The sequence below is a fragment of the Tamandua tetradactyla genome, chromosome 19, assembly GCF_023851605.1.
Source record: "Tamandua tetradactyla isolate mTamTet1 chromosome 19, mTamTet1.pri, whole genome shotgun sequence".
In the NCBI taxonomy this organism is placed as follows: domain Eukaryota; kingdom Metazoa; phylum Chordata; class Mammalia; order Pilosa; family Myrmecophagidae; genus Tamandua; species Tamandua tetradactyla.
The window spans coordinates 38,802,837-38,825,687 of record NC_135345.1 but is presented as its reverse complement, the minus strand read 5'-3'; the positions used below and the strand labels follow the sequence as shown (position 1 = coordinate 38,825,687).

Here is a 22,851-nt window from a genome sequence, read left to right as displayed (position 1 = left end):
AGTTGAAAAGCATTGCTCTTGCTCAAAGAGCTTCTGACAAAAATGACCACGTGCTTAGCCATTAGCTATACTACTTTCTCTGAGGCAGGAATTAAGAGGCAAATCACAAAAGTCAGTTGCTGTTCCTATTACTTTGGTGTCTGTGACTAAATCTCCCTTTTTATTCCAATTTTGCTTCTACATCTTTTCTCTGTTTTGTTAGATTCATCAAAACCTTATGTTTATATTGCTTGTAAAAATGTTAGCTTCAGAATTTTTTTCTCCAATTGTATTTGTGATTATTGCTTCTGTCCCTAGTGTTTTTGTGTCCTCCCTAAAAACACCTATAATTTTAGGGCTGGATTCACAATCTCTGCTCTGCACCTCTATTATTTTCTCCCTTTTATTTTTCATCTGCTTTTTCCTTCTGTATACCACTGACACAAATCTTACAGTAAATTCTACTCTTTGTATGCTTTGCAACCCATCCTATGATTCAATTGTCTCTGCACATTTGTCTATTCTCTGTATATGGTTTTCAGTTTCAAAAGAATATTCTTCATCTTATTGAGAGGCCAACAGGTTGTCTGAAGTCTACTGTTTGCTGTGGCAAATCATTTTCAGGCACATTAGCTTCTTCTGGGTTCACTTCCTAAAATGTTTTCAAAGGCTTTTTTTTTTTAACAGCCAAACTTGGTATTGGTGAACATATAGGATGTCTGGCTTGCTCTTTTGTCCTGATCCTGTTCCATTTGGGTGTTGGTTAACTCCTCTTCTCCATCTGCTGCTGGAGGATAAATTGATTCCCTTTTTCCTAATTCAGAAACCAGTGTGTAATAGGCGTTTAGACCGAGCTGGATCTTCTATCCACAACGGATGCTAATTCTCTAAATGTCCTCAATGCTGAGTAAATGGATATTTAGAATTCTCAGAATGCAGTGGTATTAAGGTATTTCCAACCAACAATCTGTTTATTAGCAATACCCATGCTAAAATACAACCACCAAACCTGTGTAATGTCCCTTGTTTATGGTAATGTGCAGCCACTGAATTTGTACTGATGATGGATTTTTTGAGTTGGCAACCCTTCTAGAAAGCTGCATATGTACAGCAATGGAGAGATTCCCAGTGTTTTTCTTGGTATAGACCTGGGCTTTGGGGAGAAGTGTAGGTAGTGGGGTCAGAATAAAGCATCTCCTTACGATGTGTCAAGTGGAAGGTAAAATGTCTCAAGATAGTATGGCAAAGACCATGAATTTCAAAGTCAGTCTGTCTGGCTCCAAACTTCAGCTTTTCTGTACCCATTTCCTTGTCTGTATAAAGGGGATTATAATAGTAATGCAATACAATAAATAGTATTGTTGTGAAGCTATATAAAAATGCAGAACATTGCCTGCCACATAAATAATGCCAAATAAACGTATGCTATTATTTTTTATTGTCCAGAGTTGGTGAGTCTTAATTGAACTCCATATGTCTTAAAACTAGTTGAATTTTCTCCATGATTCAGTCTTATTTTAGCATTGTGTGCGATCTTCTTTGCCCTGTATCTTCACAGTTCAATAAAGAGGCTGGGAGAGGTTACATGAAATATGACAGCCAGAGAGCATTTACAATGTATCTTTTAATTCTGTATCCCTTAAATCATGGTCCCCAAGGTGAGAGGGACATAATAGGTGGCTATTATGGGAGACAAAGAAATATGAACTTATGATTCCCCAAAATAAATAGTGCTTTCTGTGCTGCAGGCACACTGACACATGGTGTGCTTCAAGACAGGTGGTACTAGATTTGGGAACCAAAAGGAAAGAAATGGACTGGAATTGAGAGGTGGGTGAAATTCAGGATATATATTGACATATCTTTTCATCTTGATATATATGAGATGAAGACATACTAAAAACCTGTTACTAGTAGACACCTTTGTTTCAAAGGGAATTTCAAGACCCATTGATTAAGAGGATTTTTGCTACCTAACTGAAATGAACATATCTTAACTCAGGGAAAACAAAAGCTGAATGAAGACAAATTAAGAAGCAACATGGTGGAGTGGTTAAAAGGGTAAAGCTCAAAACAGAACTGCCAGCATTCATGTTTTGTCTGCTTCTTACTTGCTTGCGTGTCCTTGCATGAGTCAGGAATCCTCTCCTTTCCTCAGTTTGTTCATCTGTACAATGGTAATAATAATAGTAGCTATCTAAAAAATTATTGTGAATAAACAATTTCATATAAAACACTCAGGATCCAGCTTGAATAATTGCTCTACCAATACTTCATATGTTTATATGGATCCGTAATTTCCCAAATATAGGATGCTAGGTATTTTTTTCATGAATAATAAGAGTCAAAGAAATAAGTGAGTGTAGTTTTAATAACATTGTTAGGTAGAGATAATAAAGGTAGTATGTAAAATAAGATCAAAGAAAAAGCTATTTAAATTATTATTAACATAAAATTCTTATTTTATTTAAATTCTTATAATGAATTATTTGAACAGATTCCATACTATTATTTATGATATGATCCTTATTGCCTTATTTAAAATACACTGCATTTCAAAAAACTGAAATGACTCTTTGAATTCCTGAAATTTACTTGTATTCTTTTCTCACATTTTATGAATGTTATTAGCATGAATATGGTCCTCCTTCACTCTAGAAGGAAATCGTTAAAATACCAAAAGTTTGCTATTGCAAAAATTCATTTCTCTGCATTCAAAAACTTCTAAGAAACGAAAAACTATTCTGCACCAGGGGGCAGAATTAGATAGAATCTGAGTACATTTTTCAATGTTTTTTCCAGGGGAGTGAAAAGGTAGAGCCCTCTAAATTCCGTCGGTAGCTTGTAATGCCAAAAGGAGAATTAGGCATGACACTTAGACTTAGTACCTTCAAGTAAACACAAGCTAGTTGACATCAACTCATAATTATCTATTATACATGATAGAGGAAGAAAGGGGAAGTGTCTTGCCTCCTTTAGTTTCTGAGTGACTTCAACAGATTTAATAAGAATAAAACAGAAATCATTATGCCATCACAGAGAAAAATTAACAGGATCAATTTTCCATACTGAACTTTATTTTAAAAATTGCTTAATAGACTATTTTGGCTATCTTTTAAAACAGAATTAGAAAGAAAGAATAAACAGTGATTGTGATTAATAAGGAAATGCAGATATCCTTATTGATTACAATTTTACCCAGCAATGTTAAATATATATATATTTATTTGGCAAAGAATTTACCTGTAAATTTAAGCTTCTGGATTAATCCTTAGTGTGCGTGTGTGTGTGTGTGTGTGTGTGTGTGTGTGTGTGTGTGTACATGGCAAGCAAGGTGATCTATGTGGGTGTACCAAGACCTTAGGTGCAGTGTGCATTGTACGGGATCCAAAATTAATGGCAGGTAGAGAAAAAAAAACTGCTGAAATTCAATCTGTAGGTTTGTTCATGTCAGATGGAATAGCTAGCATAGTGGGTGAAGGCTTACACTTAGTAACATAACAATCAGAAGCTACTCAAAACCTAAGGCTAGGATGAACATTTTCTAATTAAGCTTTAGCCTCATTATTTTCCTGTCTGGAAAAAATGAGGTATAGAGGTACCTCATTGATAATGATCATTGATAATGATCAATCTAGATTCCTTTAAATCATTTCTCATTTGCTTCATTTTGGAAAAAGTTCAGAATTTGGTATTTCATTGAGACGGGTACAGGCAATTAAGATACAATTGTTTCGCTGCTGTTGGTTAGTCAGGTCGACCTCCATATTTACAACTGATTCAGGGTGGAGATCAATCAATATCCATTTTCACAGAGATAAAGTTAAAAGCCTCTTTCCCATGCTTACTCAGCTGGCTCTTCCAAAGTTGGGTAAAAAGCTTTGATTCATGTGAGTGGATGTGTTTTAAGTTATGTATTTCTGGTGGTATATATGCACTAGATTCTAGTCCAGAAATATTAATCTTAACAATAATATTTGCAAAACTCATTAATAATAATGACATATATTTTTTAAAATTATGATAGCCAATGTGGACATACTGACCTAAGTGAAAATAAGCAGAGATTCCCTCCCCTCAAATTAAAATAAAAGTAGTTAAAACTATTGCCTCCTCCTAAGTCACAGATTTCACATGTGGTCTCCCCTTTGGTAGTTGCGTAAAAAAGAAAACTGAAATGTTTGAATTGTCTCAAACCATTATCTGCAGAATGTCTGGTAAAATGGTTTCGCAACTTGTCACAGCAAAGGAGGGAAGAGGTGAGAGCAGTGATTATCCTACAATCAGACCTGTATATTCTTCAACATCTCAAATGCAAAAGAAGGAAGAGAAAGAAGGAAGAAGATGGATCTCATGGTAACTGAGGGTGCTCTGGACAGCTGCGATAAAAGAATGAGCTGTAAAGCTGAGAAATCTCACCAGGCCATCTGGTATCCATGCATATTTTGAAGCTGAGATGGGAGCATTTGCTTGACCCTCTCTCTGTTAACTTTCACTTCTTTCATGACATTAACTGTGTTCCTAGTTAGATGTCTCCCCTCCAGCCTCTTTGTCTCGCTGTCTCCAAATCCCTTCATTACTAATAAATTCAAGCTGAAACTCACCTATGGTTCATTTATTATTCACAGTTTCAAACTACATTTTTTGCCACATGTTCCTCAAATTCTGTCATCAACTCTATATTCTAACTACATTCAGGAATTGCTGGTTTCAGGACAATCAGGGCAGCTTCACACTCTCTACCCCAGATCCAGAGATGGAAAGCTGTTGGTCCTTCTAGATCCCATGCAAGTACTCCCTCCTCTAGAGCTGTCTTCTGACCCACAGAGTCAGAAATTGTTTTCTCCATTGTGCTCCCACAGTACTTATCTAAGTATCACAATGGTGCATTTATCATACTGCATCATATCCAACTGCACTTGCATCTATCTACCTGCTTAGGTGGATGCTTGAGAGAACAGAGGTACGTTGTTACTTTGTAGCCTGAGCACTAGCTCACAGAACTTAGCACACAGTCTTACATATGACAGGCACATCATAAATTTTCTGGTTGAGTTTTGCTGAAAAAGTGATAAGTAAGCATTTCCAGAACCAATTTGAAACTTCAGTTGGTTCAGTATGGCAGACCTGGACCTTACACGGAGTGCAAGGGGAACATTTTTAACAACTTTTATACTGTTTTCATAGTTTGTATTTATGGCATTTTCAAACATAGGTTCTGGCAGCTTCCAGTTTCTCCATCCAAGGAAATGAGAGTAAAAAGTCTTAATTTTTTATAAATTAATGGTTAGCTTAAGCAATGTTATTAAAACCTTGGACAATATAGCTTCATTTCCTACCAGAGAAAAATACTTTGCCTCCTAGGCCTGTGATTATTTGATCTGACTTATTCAACCTATGTGAGAATGCTGCAAAGGAAACTGGAACAGGATGTTAAGGTACTATTCTTGAACTTTTGTAGTGGAAAAATTAACAGACCAGAAGAAAGGGACTTGGGCTCTATATGTCACTATGGTCTCTTGTAGTAAGAAGTATATGGGCTTTGGCATCGAAGCGACGTATGTTGGAATCCTAGCTCTATCACACACTATTGTGAGACTGGGTGATTACCAAAACCTCTTTAAGTCTCAGTGTCTTCATTAACAGAACTAGAAAAATAGTAATTGCCTTAGTGGGTGGTGTGAAGATTATGTGAAGTAATATGTGAAAAGTGTTCAGCATATACCTGGTACATTTCAATCACTCAAGAAATAATGGTTTCCTTTACTTCTTTACCAGTATGAAATCAGTACATTTAACTACTTAGTCACTAGAGGACCTCAGGCTCTTAATAGCTCTAAAATTCTATCATCCTTTTATCCTTGGAGGTACAAATAGTATTATGAATATTTGGAAGTGTTTTAAAAGCTGTTGTCTTTCAACGAACATGTTTTTTTTTCCTTCTACTCTCTCTAGGTTAAATTTTCTCTTCTCTTTCTAGCCTCTTGAGATGAACACTTAAATCATTAATTTCTAACCTTTCTTCTTTTCTAATATATGCATTCAAGGCTACATGGCCCTCTAAGCACTGCTTTCACTGAATACCACAGGTTTTGATGCATTGTGTTTCTCCTTTAGTTCAGTTCAAAATATTAAAAAATTTCCCTTGTAGATTTTCTTTTATGATCTATGGTTCATTTAGAGCTGTTGCTTAATTTCCAAACATTTGAAATTTTTGTAGTCATTTTCCAGATGTTTTTTAGGTTCTGATTCCATGAAAGCCAGAGCATCAATTTAGTATGACTTCAGTTCTGTGAAATTTGTTGAGATTTGTGCTCTCTCACAGAATATGGGTTGGTCACCCTTTACAGTTTAGCTTTATACTTCAGCAAAGTTCCCTGTTAACTTAAATAAGTGTATTCTGCAGTTGTTGGATGTGGTGTTTTATAAATGTAAGTCAGGTCATTTTCAATAAGGTATGTAATTCAAATCTTCTACATACTGATTTGTTTTCTGTTTGTTCTCTCAGATATGAAGTAGTAATGCAAAAATCTCCAAATATGAGATATACTTTTGCAGTATAATTTCATTATGAATAGCATTGTAGTTGGGCACTTCTTTTTCCCTCTTGCTCTTTCATTATGACATGCCAGTGTCTTTTAACTTCCATAGTTTCTCTATTAAAGAGTAAGTCTAAAGTCTTTTTGTTGTTTTTTTGAAAGTATTGAATTAATTTTTCTCTGCCAGCTTTTTTTTTTTTTTTTTTTTTTTTTTTTTAACATGGGCAGGCACCGGGAATCAAACCTGGGTCCTCTGGCATGGCAGGTGAGCATTCTTGCCTGCTGAGCCACCGTGGCCCACCCACTCTGCCAGCTTTTAAGGTTTATTTCCCTCTTTTAAATTTTGGCTGTCAGCAGTTTTACTGTAAGATACTCATGCGTTTCTGAGTTTCTTGATTTGTGGGTTGATCTCTTCCATCAGTTTTGGAAATTTCTCACTTGTTTTTACTTCTTCCCCAATCTCTCTCTCTTTCTCTCTCAGACTAGAATTATACTTAAGTGAAAGCATTTGACCATGCCTCTCATGTCTTTTATGCTTTGTTCTGTTTCTCTCCTTCTTCTCCTCTTCCTCCTCCCCCTTTTCCTTCTTCTGCCCTTCGTCCTCCTCCTCCTCCCCCCCTTCCTTCTTTGCTTTCAGATCTGCACTTCGGCTTGGATATTTTCTATTGATCTCTCCTTGAGTTGACTAATTTAATCTCCTTTCAGCCCATCAAATGAGTTTTTCATTTTAGATACCTTATCTTTCCATTCTAAAATAGATACTGGATCTTTTCATTCTAAAATATTAATTTGATCCTTTTCATAGATTTAATTTCTTTTGTTGAAATGATCCATTTTCATTCATTTTATCCAAATTTCCTTTAGCATATTTATAATCATTATTTAAAATTTTGACTGCCAACTCCAACACCTCAGTCATTGGGGGCATCTTCTTCAATTGCCTACTTTTTCTCTTTATTGCTAGTCATAGTTCTTTGATTCTTTACATGTCTTGTAATATTTCATTGTAATTTTCCCCTTGGCATTGTGTGTAAAAGAACTATTATTTAGGGTACCCCATTCCTTTGTTAGACTGATAGGGTGAGAGGCTGATCATCTCAATCAATCATAATTGAACTGGGCTGGGGTTAAGTTACAGCTTTAGGTGGACTCAGTTTAACTTTGGATTAAAGTGTCTCATGAAATTAATCGAATTTTTGTGTTAGGTTAGTGGACTCTCCTTTCTAAATATGAAGAGATTGTGAAAGACTTTACTTTGCCTTCCTAGACCATCTTCCTATCTGCCCATGTTGTTCAGTGCTCAACAAATGTCTCATGGAGAAAACTGCTGATGATTTTAGAGAGTCTCTGTCCATAAAACCAGCCTACCTAGAAAACTCTCCTTCCTCTGGAAAGTAAAATTGTCTAATCATCTTTGAATCCACAGCTCTACTATCTCCTTAAAAATAAGATTTTTATAATTTGTCTTTTTTGTTTTTCAGTTGTTCAGGTTCTACCCAGAAGAAGAAGTCCCCTGGAACTTTTTTTTTTAACATTTGTTCCCCCTACTATTTATTTTTATTCCATATGTTCTACTCATCTGTTGACAAGGTAGATAAAAGGAGCATCAGACACAAGGTTTTCACAATCACACAGTCACATTGTGAAAGCTGTATCATTGTGGAATGTATTTTTAAGTGAACATTTCTCTTATCAATTCGATAATAAGGAGGCTGAGTGCTCTCCCATTTACTTTCTTTGCTTTTCTTTTATCTCACAAAAATATGCTGTCTTATTAACTGTGAAATGGTAGTTTCAACTATGGAAATACTTCATATATTAGTAAGCATTTACTGTAGAAATACTTTGCATGCTAGCAACAATTTAATGGATGGCTCACTCTTGATTTCCACCAGAGAGTGAAATATTTTAAACAAGAAAGCCCATTTCAATTTTTGCCCATTCTAAAATGGAAAATCAATCATGTTTTGGCATGTGGATAAAATGAAATATTTTCAAAGCTAAGCTGTTTAAATAACATTGTCATTCTTTCTTTTCAGTGACTTAACTTTCATTGTATGATTTTCTTTCTCTGAAAACTATTTAAAATAAGAACTATAAAGTAAGTCTGAACTGTCAAGGAGGCATAATTTAACTCTTAATGAGATTGGTGACACAATTAGATGATAAAAAAGTGATCTGCTGTATCTTTAATTGGCCAGTGTCACTCAGTGATGCACAAACATGTAATGGTTATAATTTTTACCTGTAACAGACACTGTCTTTGCTTCGTCTTGTCTTTACCAGTCTGCCTGGTAGAAATACTTAAATCTGTTGGATGATAGAGTTCTCAGTCCAATCTATTAGGCTTTCATATTTCTGCTTTCAAATATAGTCCCTTCAAAAGTTAAAAAGTGTAGCTCTCTGGGATTCCATATTCTCCTTTTGTGGATACTGATTTTATGTGCAGTTGCCAGACATCAGCATGGCCTGCTCTTTGTTCTCTGTCCTCTATTATCTGTGTCACTGAAGACAGCATGGGGGATGGGCACCAAGTCCGCTTTGGCGTCTGCTTACATGCACGCATACACAATGGCAATCATCCCATTCTTTTGGTCTTTGCTATTACTCTATACAATGTTGACAAATTATGTCTGTTTATATCTGTGCAATCTGGAACCCCAATGCCATATGGGCTTTGGGTCACCAAGAGTCCATGGAATTGACAAAACATAGCATAGGCATTATATCCCCTTTGACCTGACTCTACAGCATGGGGAACACTCTTCTGAATGTGAAGTCATGAACTTTTTATCACCTGCCTCCATCAGTGTAACTGACCCGCCGCTCACTGGGTGCATGGCACCTGTCTTGGCTCTCCTAAGGTATTGGGCCAATGCCTCTCTCTCATTAAATCAGTGCATTGTCCACATTGAGGGCTGAGGGGAACAGAGTGAGATGCTCTCTGCATCCCTCAGAGCCACCACACATTGGGCACCTCAATGCTCTAACTGAGACTTTGAAGTTATAGTTCTTTAAGGTAGGCACTCACTCAGGGTCGGGTCAATGCTCAAATTCCACAAGCAATTTTTTTGGGGGTGTTATAATTTTTGAGGGTACAAGAACAACACCTGCCACCACCTCCCTATAAACATACTATGGAAGGGGATGGGGATAAGGTAGTTAGCATTATATGAATTCTGTTCTCTCCAAAAGGCAATAGTCCTCTTTCCCTCCATAAAGATTTTATATGGATGATGAGAGGTGGGACAGTTTGCTGGGGAAGATTTTCCTGAACTTCCCATACTTTGTAGAAGCTGAAGCAATTGTATATACTTCATAGGTGAGACAGGTGGTGACTTCCGTCTCAACCATGAGCTGTCTCTCTATGTCAATTGCAGCCCTGGTCAAAAGCTCTCCTTGGGAGCAGGTAAAGGTCTTAAGCTGTAAATTCCAGATAATTCATAGTAACATATACTGTATACATTTCACAAAGTCTCTTGACTTAGAAATATGTATAAACTCAAAATCCTTTAGTATTTGTCTGTTTGAATCAAGTCTTAATACTTTATGCATTTAGGTCATCATAAATATTTTTAAGAAGAAAAATTTCCAATATCAAATGAATGTCCAGTGTAAATGAAAGTATTTTATTCTGATTTGAAGATAATTTAAACTGCAGTTTAGCAATAACTCCTGGCTGTATATCCCTTTATATTTCCAAGGAAATCTTACATATATTATCATATTTCATCTCCTTAACAAACCTTTGATCTTTATTCAAAGATAATTTTTACTTTTAGTTTACTGTTATTATTTTCCCATTTACAGATGAGATCATTAAAGCACAGTGCAGGTTAGTGACTTGTCCTGACAAAACCAGAGCTCTACCTCAGGCTCCAAAATGAAAATTCTGAATGAAATTTCCCACTCTTTCTGCCTCCCTCCTACACAAGTGCACAAATGCTGTTCTTCCTCAGTAGAGTTGATAAAGTCTCAGTGTATGTCTCCTGAGTTAATTCTCTGAAATATGTACTTTCAACCTTACTCTGTTACCTTGCCTTCATTATGACCAAAAGTATGTGTCTACAAAACTGTTCAGTATTATCAGCACAGCCTGCACATCACTAGGCCCTCCAAGTTATATCCAAAATGCCAACTTTTAGAAAATGAAGGTGAAAAGCACCAAGCACATGCAATATTTAAGTCCAAGTTCCCTTAGAACCTCAGTTACCTGGGTATTTAAAAGGAAAGCTTTATTTGGTCCTGAATTGCATCTAATGTAATATTTGTGATGCCTTTGAAGATATGAAGATGTTTTCCATTCAGCAATGGTGAATTTCCTTGCCAAAGACTTTAGCATTTAGCAAAGTAATGTGCCATGCTTTGCATCCCACAAGGGCCATCATGACTTCTAGAAATATCACAAGGGAGCTTCCAGTAAGGGAACTGGAGGCAACACATACAAACCAATTGTTACCATAGATACAACAGGAAAGGCCATGGAGATTTTTTTCCCCAATAAACAGTGAGATGAGCCTTGTGCGATTTAGGATCACTGGGGTGAATAATCCTGGCCATATCCCAGGGTCTGTCATTGTTGCCCTGAGTTGCAACACATAACAAACAGGAAGGAATGAGGGATGAACTACTCATTTACATTCAATAAAGTTGTTGCTGGTGTTCTACCAGTTATTCTTTACTCTTGGAATCTGCACAATCTTGCAAAGTCTTTAAATGATTCAGTCCCCTACAGCAAAGTTGGAATTAATGGCCATGACTAATTTTAGTTTAGGCATGACGGTCTACATGGTTATAAAAAGGGGGGGGGATTTCTCTCTCATTCCTGAATTTCTGAGGCTGGATCAGGAGAGAGTTGGGAGAGCAGAGCATATCCTTAATGCTGTGTGCCTCCCAAATCTGTTTTTTCAAGCATGGTGGAATCTGGCTTTATCTTCCAATGTCTGAATGTCTTCTACAGCACGCCTGCCAGAGTGGACTCTATTCTTTACTTTGATGACTTTGCTGGTAAGTCAATCATTATATTCTGAGCCAGGTTATTTCATCTTTAGGCAGCTTTGGCAGGTGATAATGAGAACAAGAATATCAACAATAATATGTAACACTTACTGTGAGTTCCTACATGCGGGCCATTATGAAATTACCACGTAATGTCACTTGATTCTCAGAATGACCACATGAGGAGGATACTATGATTATTATTCCCATTTTACAGATGAGGAAACAGAGACTTAGAATAATAAATCAACTCCCGCCCCACCGCCCAGTGTTATATAGCTATGAGATGTCAGAGTCAGACCCAGGAGTATGAGACCCCAAAACCTATAGAAAGCTATAGCCTGTAACTTCTCCCCCACCTGGAGCTGAACGCTGCCTTCTTCTCATTTCCTTGCATTAGTTCTAATTCTCCCCTCTGAGGACATGCAGAACAAGTTTTCATTCCTCATCCACTTCTAGCTTTTCAGATATTTATATTGGCTTTCAGACCTATTTCAGTTCTTTCAATAGCTTTCCAACTGCTCCCTCTGCTCTACCCCTATAGTCTATCCTGTACTCTGCAGACAGGCTAACCCCCTTTAAATGTAAGTTGGATCACTGGGGTTCTCTGCTCAAACCATTTCTGATGCATCTCATGTCACAGGGTAAATGTAAAATCTTCATGGTTTATTTCAAGATTAGAAAGCCCCATGATTTACCAAACTCTCCCATTCACCCCCAGCGCTCCAGGCACACTGGTCTGTTCCTTGCTGTTCCCTAAGCATTCCAAGCACACTCCCAACCCCTCTCTCTGAAATGCTTTGATCTAGAACATACTCTTACGGTCTCTGCTTCCAAAGTAACCTTATGAGTGAGGCTTGCTCCGACCATGCTTTTGAAAAATAAACAATCTCTCCCCTCCTTGGTATTCCGTCTTTCCCTTCCTTTCTGTATTTCTTTCCATAGCATTTCTCAACCCCTGACTGTTATTTATTTTACTTACTTTACCCTCTATTTCTTCCACCTGCTTAAGAACGCAAACTCCATGAGGACAGAAGATTTCATCTATTTAGCTGAGATCTAGGCATGAAATGTAATGAATTGACTCACAAAAATGTCAGTTTCATATAGGCCAACTTAAGTTACCCCATCACTTAAGGGTAGCTCCTAGCACAGAGTAGCACTCAATAGCAGTTGGTGAATAAATGAGTAATTTAAATTTATCAATACATGGAATACTAAAAAGTTAAATTGAGATTTTATGCATTTTATTATTATTGATAAGAACTTGACAATCAAGCTGGTCAGATTTTTGATATTGTCTATTTTTCTATGCCTATGTGGTGCTGAATACAGATGGATCTGTAAATGAATATTAAAAACATTTTTGTTAATACAATGAGCTAGCTTTTAATGGTAGATTATGATACTTTCATTACAGCACTCACTAGTTATTTCAATACTCAACCACCAGCATCAAAGCATCCCATACTGAAAGGGACACTTCCCTATCAATTGGTAGGATTTGTTTGGAATCCAGATAAGGCTCTTTTTTTTTTTTTTAAGTAAAATTAAGGCAGTGATATTGAGCAATAAAGTGCCAAAGAATCACCTAATTAACTTGCCACCACTGTATTTACACAGAGGAATGGGTAAACTTTAGAAAGTAATAATAAACTAACAATAATGTTCCACATGAAAAATCTGTGATTTGTAGCTTATAATGAGCACCTAGCTCAAAATTATTGCAGAAATAAACTTTTCTACAGGAAATCTTTCTTTTGATAGTACATTTGCTTTACTTTAACAATGTTTCAGCTGCTGTGTTAAAAAAATGTCAGATATTCTAGTGTTGAGAAACAGAGACATGATGATGGAATAAATTATACCATATGATAAGAAAAATTGGGATAATTACCATAGGCCCGACACAGTAGTCCTTAATTCTGATCACAAGGTGTTGTAGAAAATGTTTTCAAACTTAAATCGTCCCTTTGATTAACATTTCAAATTATTCACCGTTAATTTACAGCGCTTCTTATGGAAAAGCAGGGTAGGTTTTATTCTCACACATTAAGGGCAAAGCAGACAGCTTAGAAATTTTAAACAGATATCAAAAAATAAAGTATGGTTTCTTGTCCAGTATAAAACCTCTTAATGATCATAAATCAGCAAGATTTCTCATATTCATCTACGATTTGATATAAAACATTAGTTTTTTTATACCCACAACAAAACATGGACCTGCAGAAGTTTTCAAACAATCCTCCAGCAGCTTCATGCGGGTCTTCTGGAGCTCTGGATTATCCCATTCGTCTTCATCAACTCCCCAGTACAGATCTATGACCTGGGAACAAATGCATGAGCCAGCATTAACTTATCTGTGGGAAAATTTAATTTACCAGTGGGTTTTGTGCTTATTCACAATGTCAAGCTAATGTGACTTTTAACTTTTCCTCTTTGCAGCATGTTTTTACAGAAGGAGAATGACTTTAAAGATCTGTCTAAAGAAATGCCTTTAAAAAAAAAAATACAATAATGAGTTGAGGATGAGCATTATAATTCCTTTTTTGTGTTCCCAATTACACTGCTGACCTGGGCCCAGAGAAAATGAAATGCTAAACGTTGGATGCTTTGCAGCACAGGCATTCATTATTTTGAAATGGAAACAGAATTTCAAGAAAATGTTTAAAAGCAGCTGGGAGAAGATGACCACGTTATTTGGGATGACTAAATCACAAAATATAAAGCTACTGAGTATTTAAATGTGAGAAGGTGAAACCGCAATGGGCATTGAGATAGCCTGACTGCAAGTCTAACACCTATGTTTCTTAAAACAAAACAAAACAAGCCCAGTTATTATTAGACTTTATCCCACTAGGACATTTCGCTTATGTCTGCTGTTTATGTAAGTATTCTTGCTTTTATCAATGTGTATCTGCAAACCATGCATCAGGAAACAATGAAAGCTATTCCTTATGGAGAAGTGAGAATAATATGATGCACTGTCTTCCTACTTCAAAGACTACTAGCGAAGAGTCTAAGAGTCTGTAAAAATTTTTACACAAGTACACTCTTTGAAAAGTTCTATGGGGAATAGTATGGGTTTCGCTCCCTTTACTAGACCGCTAAGGTAATGTTTCCAGTTGCAGCTTTGAAGATTTCTTCTTTTCCTTTCTTTGTTTCCCATAAGCAGAAACAAGAGCCTCCCCCTACCTACTTGCTGTTTGCATGGCATTCAGTGAAATGAAAGCACAAAGAGTAGGGGGTCCTACCTTGGAGGCCAAGTAGACCCAGGAAACTTTGTGTGGTTCCCATCTCTCGGCCATGGCCTCTGCATGGGTGCATTTGGACCAGATACTTGTAAATCTGCATCTGAGTTTTACAGGACTGATAGCAGCATAACGTTTTCAAAAAAATTATTCCCATGGCCCATGCCATGAATTTCATAATATATAAAACTATCAGCACCAATCGGGGGTTCAGTCCCCTTAATCTACCTTATGAGGTTTAATCACACAGCATAAAGGAAAGAGACATCTGAGCCTATAACTATACTATCTAATATTTGAGTGTCTACCTGGGGCTATTTAAATTAATTAAAATTAAAAATTCATTTCCCCAAATGATCGAAAGCCACATGTTGCTACTGGTTCCCATACTGGACAGTGACAATATAGAACATTTTGACCATCAGAGAAAGTTTTATTGGGCAGAGCTGCAAATTATGAGCTTCAGGAGAGCACAGACATCATCTAGTAACAACAGGGGAACTGATGACATTGCCTTCCTTTCGGCCCACCTCCATCTTATAAATACCTCCTCATTAATCTTCTTATCTCTGCTCTACCCATTCATTATGTACTGACGGCCTGTTATGTGTCCAGCCCTGTGCTTGACAGAGTAGGGTTATAGGATCATTTAATTTGATAAATAATAGATTACCCAAGGCTTCATACTCCCAGCAAAATGAAAAGGTAAAGAAGTAACATTTCTGATACATCTGTAAATATTTCTGGGTGCTCTAGACTCCACAGAGTTCCTTGTAATGAATTAATATCCTGCCCCATTATGATCTATCTATGCTGTTTTAGGATTCAGAAGCTGAACCATTCCACCTCACTGAATCAAGAAGATGCTCAAAGGGCTGTGCAAAGTGCTGAGAAAGTAGTCTCTGGGGTGGGGGTGGGGGTGCAGCAAAATCTTCCTGATAGGTTGCTTTCTTTCTATTCTGAAAGAACAGTCACATCCTTGATCTACTGCTATTATTAACAATGGGCTAGAAAACATCAGCTGGCAAGTGGAGACCACAGATTTTATGATTCTGTTTATGTGAAATGTTCAGCATAGGCAAATCTACAGAAACAGAAAGCATATTAGTGGTTGGGGAGATTGGGGAGTCTTCTAAAAGGGACAGGATTTCTTTTTGGGGTGATGAAATGTTCTAAAATTGATTGTGGTGATGACTGCATAACTTAGAATGCACTAAAACCCGTTGAATTATACTCTTTAAATGAAACTTGAATAAAATTGGTACAAAAGTTGACATGTTGCACATCCAGTTTGTGTAGTAATTTTATACAGGTCTTACATTCCATTAACATAGTTCTTGAGCACAAGAAGGATATCTGTTTAAATGAAGCAGGTAGCACACTGCCAGCTAAATAATAAGATCTAAATAAATATGTGTGGACCAAATGACTGGAGAAAATGTCAAAACAAGGCTTTCATTTACAAATTTTTTTTAAAAGCTTGAAGGATATTACACTATGTATTTGCCACCCATGGGGAGTCAAATGTAATAGTTTTTGTATCGATGCTTTCTTTAAAGTGTGGCCAGCATTGTTCTCACCCAGGCCTTTTCCATGCCTTCTTTCTTTAGTAGCATCTTTAAAAAGTGTCCTGCCTTCCCCTTTTTTCCCCTTAAACTCCTCCGTCCCATATATATATATTTACAGTCAAAAAATGATGATGAGAGATAAATCAAGCAACCATGAAAACAGAGAAGAAATAAATAAATGAAACATCCAATTTATGCAGTAACAAAGCACCATTTTTGGCAAACACATATGTCATATAGACACATGATCAATAACTGGCAAAAGGTACTTGGAAACTTAAGTGCTCAACAAGACATGATTTATTATATACTTAAAAAAATTAAATTTAGCTTTCAGCCTAATGTCCAGAACACTACAGACACTGGAATCTAATTTGCCATTTATTGGAACACTAACTTGTTGACAGCACATTTTATGTGCCTTTACTTATTTCATCATTAAGTATAAAAGCCCAGGAAATTAATTTGATTTTATCTTTTTTTTTTTTTTTTTTTTTACTTAAAACTACCTAACTTGTATTAACAAAATCTTAAGGAAGCTAATTTGTCAGGCTTATCATAATGAGCTAAACTGGTCTGGGGAAAAAAAAGGCAGCAAATAGCATTCCTAGCAAATCTCACCCCTTGAAATCAGACTTAATCATTTAAATACCAAGATTGCCTAACAAAAAAACAACCTTTAAATAAATGAGTAATCTTATGCTTTGCTGAAAAATAAAAAACAGTCAAATTTAAATTCATAATTCTTCTTTATTTTTACAGAATATTTGAATTTAAGCATTTTACCAAATATTTTCTTTCTCAGTTTTCCAGGCCATATAATACTATCTGAATACAAAACAGAAATGTAATTACAGAGGTAATATGACTGATTCTTCCTAACAAACACGGTTCTGAAATGAAGGCTGTTTTATTTCAAAATTATTATAATGGGAAATTATATATTCATTCCAATAGTGGTGCCATTGGAACATTTCTTCTTTAGGAATTATCTTCTCATTTCCCTCTGAAAAAAATCTTGTCACTTTATAATTGGAATCTACTTTGATTTAACAATGGCATTTCTCCAGCTTTGCTGGCCTTTATATTTGTAAGTCAGGGCTTTGGAAAAAACTTTAGCTCTTTTAAAAAGTGAAATCTGTTTTCAAAAGGATTAACATTTACCACCATAAAAATATTCAAATGAACATAGGAAAGTCTCAAAAATTTTGGACAGAGACAATAATATTGTGTTAGGGTCATAGCTTTCCTAGGATGTCTGACGATAAGAACAGCGCTCATTTGAATTTTTTAAACATTTTTTATTGCATAGTATAACATATATACAAAGCAAAGAAATAAAAGAGAAATAATTTTCTAAGCACTCTTCAACAAGTGGTTTCAGGGCAGATTCCAGAGTTTGTCATGGGCTACCATATGATCCTCTCATATTTTTCCTTCTAGCTGCTCCAGAATACAGGAGGTTAGAGGGCTTAAATATTTTTCTATCATCACAATCAACTTTTATTCTTCTTCTTTTTGTGAAAAATAACATATATACAAAAAAGCTATAAATTTATAAACAGCACCACAATTAGTTGTAGAACATATTTCAGACTTTGACATGGGTTATAATTTAAGGTTTTTAGTTCTAGCTGCTCTAAGATACTGGAGACTAAAAGAGATATCAATTTAATGATTCAGCATTCATATTCATTTGTTAAATCTCATCTTCTAATGTATAACTCTACCATCACCCTTGATCCTTTCATACCTCTCTTCAGGGTTATTTGGGCTATGGCAATTCTAAATTTTTGATATTGGAAGGGTCTATCACTAATATTGGGTAGGGAGATGGAACTATCTGATGTTCTGGAGAGGATGGGCTAGGTTTCAGGACTTATCAGGACCAGGGACCCATTTGGAGGTTGTAGGTTTCTGACAAGTTATTCTAGTGCCTGGAACCCTTGTGGAATCTCATACATTTCCCTAGGTGTTCTTTAGGATTGGCTGGAATGGTCCTGGTTGGGGTTTGGCAGGTTATGATAGACAGCAAGGTCTACCTGAAGCTTATATAAGAGCAATCTCCAGAGTAGCCTCTCGACTCTATTTGAACTCTCTCTGCCATTGATATTTTATTAATTACACTTATTTTCCCCCTTTTGGTCAGTATAGAATTGTTGATCCCATGGTGCCAGGTCTGGATTCATCCCTGGGAATCCTCTCCCATGTTGCCAGGGAGACTTCCACCCCTGGGAGTCATATCCCACATAGGGGGGAGGGCAACGATTTCAGTTGCAGAGTTGGGCTTAGAGAGACTGAGGCCACATCTTAGCAACAACAGAGGTTGTCCAGAAGTAACTCTTAGGCATGCCCGTAGGTAGTCTAAGCTTCTCTGCTACCTACAAAGCTTCAAAAGAGTAAGCCTCATGATCAAGGGTATGGCCTATTGATCTGGGTAGCCCTAAAGTTTGACACAGGGGATTCCCCGATGGTAAGGTTTAATAGTTCCATATTCTTACTCCCCTCCCTCAGGGGACTTTGCCAATACTTTTTGATAATCTGCTTTAATATACTCTAGGATGTTTCCAGGCATTAAAATAATCTATATAGGATTAAAGGACCTCTTTCTTATTCTGTGCTCCCTGTGTTTCAGTTGTTCAAATGAGCTACACAGATAGACTGAATTAGATTATGCACTACAGAAAATTTCAGCTCCAGGCTCATTCTAATTTGTTTTAGTATTTATGTCCCATTTCTAGAATGTCCACCTCAGTGCAGAAGGTAAGCAGGAAGAAATGAAAGCTCCCCCTTAGTTTTGGTTTACTGGATGCTATGCAACAGAGATGAGTATGGTTTATATATGTGATAACTCTTTCTCTCCCAGATGCGTGGGGCACTGGTACACTAGTACCACTGCAAAAGTCATTTTAAGTCACCTGAAATTATTCTCTTGGTCATGAAATAGATGACTAAGAGATATATGTGAGTATCATTAAGATAGGCAATTCTGTGAACAGTGGATTCTAGATCAATCCTAGGAAGGTCATACATGATCACCAGAAAGAAAGAGCATCCAACCGTATGAAGTAGGATGAAGCTTCTTAGAAATCCTAACGAAGACAGTTAACTTCTCAGACTCAATGCTCCTGGGAGATTTAGCCTCTGGACAATCTTAACAATTATAATGTGACAAAAGAAAGAACCAGACCAAGGACTAAGGTTGGATCTTTGGCTATTAAGGCTTGAAGAACATAGAGACCAAGAGAAGGTATTGGGAGCTTTTGGAGGCAGAGAAGCAGGATGCAGAGAAGCAACAGTAAGACAGGAGTGTTGTGCATGAGTCGGCAAAGCTTACTGCATAAAGGAAACTTAGTTCAGCTACAACTAGGTACCAGCTTCCTACAGTGGCAGGACACCTAACAGAAACAAAGAGTTTGCCTCAGTGAAATACTCTAAGTTTCTCTTTTTCTGTCACCAGATTCTGGCAACTACTATAGACTGGGGTGTATCAACACAGGTATCTGAGAAACCCTCTTGTACATGTGTCTCTATTACTACTGTGGCTTCCTCAAGTGTCTTCTAGCTTCCGTTCTTGCTTTATCTAACATTGCAGGAAGAAGGATTTTTGAAAAGTGCAAATCTGATCCTAGTAGCTAAGACTTCATTTACCATGCCAGATACTACATGCAATAACTTATTTAATCCTTAAACTCATGGAGTAGATATTGCTATTATTTCCATTTTAAAGAAGATGTGAACTTGGTCAAAGTAATATGGGAAGCAAGTAGCAGAGGTGGCATTTGAACCTGGGCTCTTACCATTATTTTACAGTGCTTTCCACACTGAAGCATCCCATTACCTGAAGATAAAGTCTAGAGTCCCTGACATGATTTCTGAGATTTGGTCTCTTCACAACTCTCCAACCTTATTTCATATCATGTTCTCCCTTTTTGATTATGCTCTAGCTATATGAAACACACACACACACACTCACAGGGTGCATATGTGTGTAGTTTCTCAAATGAAAGAATGTAAGAGGCAGGTACAGAATAAAAAGCATGGATATTAGTGCCATTGGTTTAAATCCTGATTCTGCCACTTATTAGCTGTGTTTTCTTCAGCAGTTATTTACTTCTATATATCTTCCTTTTATGTAGGTACATTTACTCATCTTAAAAAATGAGGATGATAGAATTTAGCTCTTAAACTCATAGTAAGGATTGAACAAGCTAATGTGCATGTAGCACTTGGAATCAGTGCCTGGCAGGTAGTAAGAACTACTCAAAACTGAAGTTCTCTCCCAAAATTGCCTGGAATATTCTTCTTTTAACCTAGCCAATGCCCCCATCCATCCTTCAAGATAAAGCTTCTGCATCAGTTCCTCAGCCAGGTTCCTGATGCCTCCAGATGTGGAGGTCTCCATTATGCATGATAAGAATACCCTGTATTTTGTTTGCAGCATGCATTACTCTGGTCAGTCTTCTTATGACTGTTTGCTCTGAAACTGTAAACTCCATGAGGGCAGGGTTATTTTTGTTTTCAACACTTTTGGTATCCATCATACCCCAAACTCAGTCTGGTGCAGAGTAGATGCTCAAGAAATATTTGTGAATGAATGAATGAATGAAAACCAAGGGACCAGGAGCTTTAAACTGCTCCTGGGGATTTGGGTAGTCTTCATTAAGGAGATAATATATTTGTCTGGTCTTGAAGGCTGTATATACAGTACACTGTTCTTCAGAGAGGGTAGAAGGACCTTCTAGGAACACAGAAAAGTGTTGCAAAGACAGACATGCAACATTGTCTGCCCACGTAGAGATGATGAGAAGGTTATGATAGCAAACATTTTGGGGGCTGAAAGGAAACACTGTATATTATAGATGAGAAAACTAAGGTTCAAGGTTCTGTAACTATTGAAGAAACAGGCCTTTCATGACTTCTAAATAGTCTTTATTCCCCTTTCTATAAGAAGTTAAAATGAGGATGGAAAGAGATACTTTAACAGTCACCTGTAGATGGGGCCTATTTCTTATTCTGTTGATTGAAGGACTAATCTTCCTGGGTGATTTCCAGCATCGGGGCAATCAGACAGCCACAGTTAAATGCTCAGCAAAAAATAGCCTCTCGAGTAAATTCTGGAGAAACACACAATGCACTACACAAATTTAGGAAAAATATTGGGGAGAAGATTGTCCATGCACATGGGTAAAGAAAGAATAAAAATGCTGCTTTGGGTGTGAGAATTCCAGAACAGCCATTCCATGCTAAAGAAATGGTTAGTCAAGATTTACAATAAAATTAGAGTGATGAAGGTTAACTATAACATAACATTCCTTTCCTGCTACCTTTTATTGTCTTATTTAACTTCCTTCTCCTTCTCAATAAACTGCCTCACTTGAATGGCAGAAGTATGACTGATGTAACAGGTTTATAATTATTCTAAAGAACATTAACTTGGTAAGGCCTGTCTCAGTTTTGATGGACAGCAGTGAAATGTAAAGTGATCTAGACAAATTGAAGCACTGGTGTGAGTGAAATGAACTGTGATTCAATGAGGAGATGTGCATTTCACTTTAGAAAGAAGCATGCATTTGACTAATAGAAAATGGAAAAGGCGTGATTAATTGACAATGTGGGAAAAAAATCAAGGGTACCACACAAATCCTGTCAATTATAAAGTCAATGATGTATTTTGGTAACTCAGGAGGCAAAATGCAGGAGGCAAACTGCATTTTGAGATCCCAGAACAGGCAGACAGTTTGGAGAAAGAAGTATGTGTACAGTGAAAATTAGACTCAAAAGAACAGAAGTACTGTGGTAGGAGAAATAAGAAATGGTGGAATAAAAGTAGGTAAGGACAGAAGATGATAAAACTTCAGGGTGACTCTAAGAAAAAATTCTATCCAATAATTAATAGTCAGGTCAAACTAATATGCAAACATCATATGCATAGAGAATGTAGCTTATTTTGTCTAAAAGTATTCTGGTTCTTCTGCTCAAGTGATCTGCTGCATAGTGAATTTCTAGCTCTATTCAGTATAAACCATAGTCTGAACTGATATTTTTAAGGATCCTTTATTTAGTGCCCATCCTTTCTTGGATCAAGATGACCAGTCTCTCAAAAGACTTTCCCATTCCCCTACTTTTCCCTAACAAGATGTCCAGATGACCTCATGTCCTAAAAGGAAAAATGGAGGTTTGGGGGAGGAAAATGGGAGTTCATGGGTACAGTGAATTTTGCTTCTTTAGCTTTAGGCGATGTCCAGTGTTTGTCTGGCTTCTGGCACTCATGGTAAGTTAGGGCTGATGTGTAACTCATGGATTGGCCTTTCCATTTCAGCCTTGTCAAAGGTTGGTTTTGCCCTGCAGCTGACCTAGTCCAACCTCACCTCCTCCATATGAAGAGCCCCACATTTTTGCCCCATGCTCCACCCAGCTTTTCACCCCAAACTTTCTGTGTGTTACCTCTCCCTGTCATGGGAACTAACAGTGACTCTCAACTTTGTTTGTGATATACAGTCACTGATGGAAGAT

The 22,851-nt window shown here is 36.9% G+C and overlaps 1 protein-coding gene across 1 annotated transcript in view; it reads right to left on the bottom strand.

Moving 5' to 3' along the window:
* NWD2 (NACHT and WD repeat domain containing 2) overlaps positions 1-22,851 on the bottom strand; it is a 195,711-nt gene that overhangs the window by 76,122 nt on the left and 96,738 nt on the right. Inside the window, exon 3 of the mRNA XM_077136574.1 lies at positions 13,726-13,842. Within this exon, the coding sequence (XP_076992689.1) occupies positions 13,726-13,842 (117 nt within the window). The remainder of the gene's footprint in view (positions 1-13,725; positions 13,843-22,851) is intronic.